The 7,208-nt window shown below is 42.3% G+C and overlaps 1 protein-coding gene across 1 annotated transcript in view; it reads left to right on the forward strand.

Moving 5' to 3' along the window:
• acbd6 (acyl-CoA binding domain containing 6) overlaps nucleotides 1-1,047 on the forward strand; it is a 30,122-nt gene extending 29,075 nt beyond the window's left edge. The window contains exon 8 of the mRNA XM_035176629.2: nucleotides 203-1,047. Within this exon, the coding sequence (XP_035032520.1) occupies nucleotides 203-357 (155 nt within the window). The 3' untranslated portion in view covers nucleotides 358-1,047. The remainder of the gene's footprint in view (nucleotides 1-202) is intronic.
• The last annotated feature ends 6,161 nt before the right edge of the window (nucleotides 1,048-7,208 follow it).

Raw genomic sequence — 7,208 nt, forward strand, 5'->3', positions numbered from 1 at the left:
GTAAAAATGACGAGGAATCACCAACATCAATATGATTCCTCCTCAGGGGACCGTGAACATCTGCAGAATTGGGATATTTCCATTAGGGCCAACATCAGAATGCTATAGAGTGCTAACTAATAAGCTAAATGTTTGTCCTGTAACTCCTTTCATATTATTTCTCTCCTAACTCCACCTTTATTTCTCTCTCTTCTTTTCATAGCATCTGCGTGCGAGTTTGCAGAAATCGTGGAGCTTCTGCTGAGCTCCGGAGCCGATCCATCCATCAAAGACATGGAGGGCTCTCTCCCTGAGGAGGTCACTGAATCCAGCGCCATCTCCTCCCTCCTTCGCCAGCACACTGCTCTCAAAGGCTAGACCACCTCTACCTACCCACCTCCCAGGTCCTAGTCTCATCCAGTCATCTGACCCGGCATCCCTTCTTCATTCCTGAAGAGACTCTGTTCAACCCCAGCAGTTGTAGACCAGGATTGCAGAGGTTTTATTTGACTTTATTTCCAAATACTTTTGGTGCGTTCATTTCATCGACTTAGCTTCTTGGAACTAAGGGTGTAAACATTAGCCCTCTAATTTAAAATGAAACACACTGCATATATTTTCATTTGAAATATTATATATTGACCTAATCTGCCCAGAAGGGTTGGGTGATATGATGATAAGTGTCTGTCAGCTGGTCGAGACTTTGCTAACTGGGTTAGCTATACTTTGAATAATCTCTTCTTGTATGAGACCATTGCGAGCAATATTCCATATCACTGAGCAGGACTGCTTATTGGCAATGTTACAATTACTCAAGGCATTGGGGGAGCCAAAATCAGACATTCCCATCCACAAATACAATTCCTGGAAAATCATGTCAAAAATTCTGTATAATGTGAAGAAGATTTTCTACATATCACCCACTCCTATTGCGCAGGTCAGACAACCAACCAGACCATTTAGCCTGGGTCAGCTCTCAACAGGTCCAATCATTATTCAGTTGTGTTATGTTTCAAGGAATGCTTTAATCATTTGACATATATTATCATTAAAGTCTTAAACAAATCAGTTTCCTCTGACTTTTGTTCTCTGCTCAGATATGTTATAGTAGCCATCAAATGATATATTATACTTCTAAACTTACTGTTTTCCCCATAGACTGTATATAAAGATGGAAAAGTGGAGACTTGTCCATCTTTAAATACAGTCTTTAGTTTTACCTCATAATGTCTTTGTGTGTATTTACTGCTCCTACTTTTACTTCATCCCAAACTCACATCTCATCACAGTGACCACCACACTAAACCTGGGCCTACAATTACGTATACAGGATATATAAAATACTACGTTTTACCAGGCAATATAAATATTAATTATTAAATGTTTGTTGACGTTGAACAAAATAAACATGTCACTGTACATTTAAAAAAAGATATTTTAGTGTGAACCACCTCCAAACCAGCAGGTAAGGAAAAACACACGTTTAATTAAAGTTCATTTAAAATGGATAGGATACCAAAGCTGGTGGCTGATCACAAGCACATCAGGGAAACATATTCAAAATGGAATTTACAGAATAAACCAATATAAAGATACTTATTTGACTGGCTAAGGCAGCATGACGATGATGGGTCTACCAAGAAATCCCACCACCAACTAATTATGCTTCAAGTTAGAATATGATATGATGCACCGGTATAAACAGTACTTGCATATGTTCTTCTACATATGCATAGATACAACACTGTTCTCTAAAAGCTGCCTCTGTACTGTTATGTCATATAGAAGAGAGCTGGATGTTCTCCAAAAAAAAAAAGAAGAAACAAGCTTTGGTCTGAGGCCAAATCTGCTCTGCTTATCCTCAGGCCCCTCAGATCAGCACATTTTCTCTGCCTCAGCTCACACACACTCCACCAGATGAGAACACACTAAATCTGGAGCTCGGTTCTTAACTACAGCTTCACCAAGATGCAAATGCACATTTTGTACACAACAGTGGGGACAAAGCTTAATCCCTTGTACTCTCTAACACACTGCCTTGCTCGCCCCCCCCCATCCCTGCCATCCACCGTTTTACTTAAAACCCTGGAAATCTGCTTTGACACCAGGCGTTAGATAACCATCCGAACATGTCTGCTTGTAGCCTGTCAGTCACTCACAGATCCGTCACAGCGGTAGATGGTCTACACGACATTGGTAGTCATCACCAGGGCCACCGCTTCAAATTCAATTCTTGTCTTGACAGCTGTTGTACAGTACTTGCAGTGAATTGAGATGCAAGTGAGCCGTGCAAAACATGAGGCGAATTAAAATCCCTCCACATGATGTCTCTGCATCTGTATCTGCATCGCCCCTTTATATCTCACATGAGAAAATAGGGCACGCAGGTGTATTTATTCCTGAAATCATCATCATTCACCTTTGTGAACTTCTACTATAGTGCCTTCGTCAGTGATTTTTTTTTCGCATCGTCCCTCGTGAATCCTGAGGAGGATCCCTAACTGAGTTGAGGAGAAACCTCTTGAGTATTCAACCTGAGTCTGAGACGTGATGCACTACAATCCCACAAAGAGACAACCAGTGATCATCTCATTGTTATGAATTCCATCCACATCCGGCCATTAGGCTGCTGGTGTATCTGTAAAGCCTGTTTGGGGCCCGTTGTTGTCTCCTCGTTGCTTCCTAAACCCCGTTACACTGGCTTGAGGTAAGAGGGGGTGACGGCAGTCGTGCTTCCCTCCCGTCTCGTCTGCAAGACTCTGACACTAAGCCCATTATGCTTCCATTATGGGGCTTCAATTTTCCTCTGAGCTTTTCACTTTTGACACTGCAGCTCCTTCCATCTCCAAACCGCAGACACACACACACACACACACACACACACACACACACACACACACACACACACACATCCTCCCGGCCCAATATTGTTCAGCGGTTCTGAATATTTATGCATTTTTCAGAGGTGAAAAGTAATAAACTACATTTACCCAGGCAGTACAGTTAAGTAGAGTTTTTCAGGAACCAGTACTTTGCTTGAATGCTTCCACTTTCGGCAACTTTATACTTTTAATACAATATATTTTGACGGAAAATTCAATGTGGCTCTTTATTCCCTCACAATTCTTTGACAACGGTCCCAGTGTCCCGTGCACTGTAACATGTAGTGGTTTCAGAAACCTCAGTAAACCCTTATCCCAGATTTGAGAAACCTGGAAATGCCTCAGTGGAACACGATGGCAGGTAAACACCAGGATCAGGTTTCTGATCTTTGTCTACGACGTGCACAGGTGCATCTTTAACTGAAACGGCAAGGTAGTGAATAAAAGAAGGAATGTGATGAATAACAAGCTGAAATACAGGCAGAGACTTCAGGGATACGACTGAGATCAGCGGTTGTATTGTTGCTCTTGTTTTTCATTCCCAGTGATCATCTGGAGAGGGTGAATCCAGAGTCCCGACTGGCAGATGGTCCTTAACTGTTGAAGTTACAGAAATTAGATGTCGTGGAACCAAGTCTGCAGACAGATGATTAAAAACCTGGTTGCTGTATATGATCATGTATACTGTAATATCATTAACCAGGTTTCTCTCTTCTGTGTAATCAGCATATTCTATAATACAACCCATGGATTAGAGTCAGAACAGGGATACTAATATGTATGTAAATGTATTCATTGAGCCGCTAGAGTGGATACTGTCTATTGTTTGTAATGTGCATGTTTGTTGCACAGCACCTGTGAGGTATTTGTAGACATCTCTCCATCATCCCTCCTTTTCATTGCTCATCATTTCATCTCTCCTTCACCATTTTCTTATTCTACCTCTTCTATAAAAGCAATACCGTGTCATTGCTTTGGCCAGCTCTCAATGCAACGCTTTACCCCCACTCCCCACTCCCCCTCCATCTCCTCTCTTACGCTGCAGCATCCACACACGCACACACGCACACACACACACCCTGAAAAGTGTTGCTGGGAACCCAACAGTAAGCAGAAATCCCTCTGCCTCCCGAAACACTTCCTACTAATATCAGAGAGACTCATTCACTGGCGTCCAAGACTGTGTGGGTGTGTGTTACTCCGTAGCTCAGCTCTAATGCTTTATGTGTGGTTGACGGTGATGAACAAGTGTTTCTGGTATCCGCTGACGTTAAAGAGACGACCTATCGGACTTCCGATAAGCCAACACACAGTAAAAAGCACAGTTTGCACAAATACCTGCATCATACATTTGCCTTGCAACCAACTACAATGGAGTCGGAGGTCTTCAATGCAGCAAACATGTGATCACCCCTACAGGATTCGTCATGTTTTCTTGAGGGTCACGAACCCTCCTCCTTGTAACTGGTATCTGCAGCAGGATGGTTATTGAGTGGAAAAGGCCCAGTTTCACATTAAAACAGCATCGAGCTCATAACCTTGAGGGTGTCATTGAGAGGCCTCTGCTTGACTCCAGCCCCTCTTTAAGACTCACTCCGTCATCCTGCGGATCATTGTTCACTGCAGGCAGGATGCAGTCGTTTGGAGAGAAAAATGTCCTGTCTTGATGCTGCGAGATTGACTTTCAGGACCAAACAAATCCCATCTATTTTGCATGTTAATTTATTCCCTTAAGCTTGGGAAAGAGAAAAAAAAAAAACTGTTTCCTTCAGGAAGTTTGTAATAAAAGCCCCACGATCAATGATAATGGCATTTGTGCTTGTGTTTGTCATCTTCGCAAAAGCAACAGTGGTGGAGTTTCCTCAGATTTATTTGTATACTAGTGCCGTAAGTGGCGTGTAAATTATCCTAACTGTCTGTGTGGCTCTTTATCTTTGTAAGGCACTACTATTAGAGCCTATCCATTAATGCCCATAGCCCAGCCAATCAATGCCTAAATAAAAATCCGCTCAATCTGTGGCGTTTTATGCAAACGTGCTAACTCCGACCAGGCTGAGTCGTTGCTTTTTGTTTTTATAATGCAACAGGAATAGCTAAAACACAAAGGAATCGATAACACTTATGTTTGGGTTAGGTTGGCCTGCTCTCAGAAATCTACTACACGTTGCTGAATACCAATTAGCTCCATACAGATGTACACTGTGGTGTAATTGCATTATAATTCCATACATAGTTACGCCATACCATAGTTTAAAGGGAATAAATCCACTTTAACCTGTGAGGTTTTATCGAGGCAGCAACTAAGAACAATACATATACGCACAGAACCTAAGTGCTCAGTTCCAAAGCTACAAATTAAAACGCTAAGATCATGTCCTTGGTATTATATGGGAATCTGATGACATGAGCAGAAATCTACATTCTACAAAATATGTGCTAGGTTCTTTAAAATCATTTTGGGGATATTTTATAGTTTGTTTAGTTGAGAACAGTAGAGAGGTGGTAGGAAACAAAGGTAGAAGGAGATGGCAGAGAATGGCAGGAAACAAAGGCCTCTTGTTGGGACCGGGTTCATTATTGGTGACTTAACCTCTATGTGACCATTTTGCCAGTAGCCAGGTTTTTAAGGCCGACTCTGATACCTTTAGCCATGCTAGCAGTGCGACTTTAGAGACGTCATTTGGTCGGTTGGTTTGTCCACCATTTTGGTCCATCACCATGAAATGTAGCTCAGATGCTCATGTTACACTCAGGATGAACTATAATCATGTGGTGATCCCTCGTATCTTCACCTAGCAACATCACAAAGACAACATTTTAAAACATCCAGTAGGCTACTCTGGTTAATACCGAGTTTTTCAATGAACTAATGACATTCAAATTTCATTAATACTTTATTTAGTGCATGATAACTTACTAAACTAAGAGGGTGAACCTGCTTAACATCAGCATGTTAGCACGGCCATTATTAGCATGTCTGCACACTGATGTTAGCATTTAGCATTTAAGTAGCAGTGGGCCTCACATTGCGGTTTGCACATTTGTGCATGTGTGACCGTGCACTTATGCTGCTTTCACACCGAATATGATGCAAATTTTCACGTTGCTTTACGTGCAGGAGTCTGTGTTTGCTTGCGGTCCTCACATGGGCAACAAGAATAAACCCACTAATATTCACCTGTTCTCCCCCGGAGAAGAGGAGGATTACTGGCCTTAGTGACCACATTTACTGTGTTGTACCTGTTGGGGAAAAGCCAGAGAAGCCAGTGCCATCGTGTGTGGGTCCACAAGACCACCCAGAGACACACACAGCTCGGGGGATTCACCGTGTCCTTCAGGAGCTGCGTCTGGATGACTGCCGTCTCCAGCGCTACCAGAGGAAGACCAGTGGCCGGTTTGATGACCTGCTGGCTGGGATCAGAGCCAGGACCTGTCTCTAGTGACTTTCATTCTCTACACTTCTGTGACATTTCATCAAGCTGGAGTTCAAATATTTCAACCCGGGGGAGTGAAGTAAATCCTGTGAAATGTGCATCTGTTCACCTCTTTGCATTGACTTTGAATGTAGTCTCATCGCTTTGCATTAGGGTTTTTTTATGAACTCAATATTATGTTGTGCTTTTTAATCCGTTTTAAAATAGAAGCTAAGAAATATACATATAAAAGTAAGTGCATTCAAAAACTAAACAACAAAACAAATAAAAAAATGTGAAGAGCATGGAGGGGCTCTGAAACTCTAGAGACCATCGTTAACGAAGATCATTTTTGATCATTACAAGTGTGTGTGGTTGCATTGTGGGCCATAGTCCCTCTTTGCCTGACCCTATATTTACTCATGTTTCACTAAGCACTGCACAATTAGTTAACAGCACAAAGATTAAGGACGCACTGGACAGTGCAGCGCTGCAATCTGCTGCTGTGTCTCTTTAGCACCGAGCGGATCAGAGAAACAGCCAACCAGGCATCTGTTTCTCCTGGTTTTTATTTTTTCTCGTTTTCTTTCTCTCTTTCTTCTCTCTCCATGCATCTTTCTTGTCACCCCCCCACCCCAGAGCGAGAGAGGAAAGCAGCATCAATCACTGTTAACTGACTGACCACTGTCTGTTGGTGGTACTAAATGGATCTCCACAATTGAATAGAGGCCTAAGTGTGTGGTAAATGCTCTCAATGGGTAAATGAATTTGCGGGTTAACTCGCCCTAAGAGCGTTTAGATAAGGCAAAATAATAAAAACACCTAAAGTAGATATTTTTCTTTTGATATATCGAAAACAAAGCTCAGCTGAAAATCGTAACTCTCACATTCATCACCGCGGGCCGGGAGTATTAAAGAGTGAAGCAGCCGTGGG

This window comes from Hippoglossus stenolepis, chromosome 14, assembly GCF_022539355.2.
Source record: "Hippoglossus stenolepis isolate QCI-W04-F060 chromosome 14, HSTE1.2, whole genome shotgun sequence".
In the NCBI taxonomy this organism is placed as follows: domain Eukaryota; kingdom Metazoa; phylum Chordata; class Actinopteri; order Pleuronectiformes; family Pleuronectidae; genus Hippoglossus; species Hippoglossus stenolepis.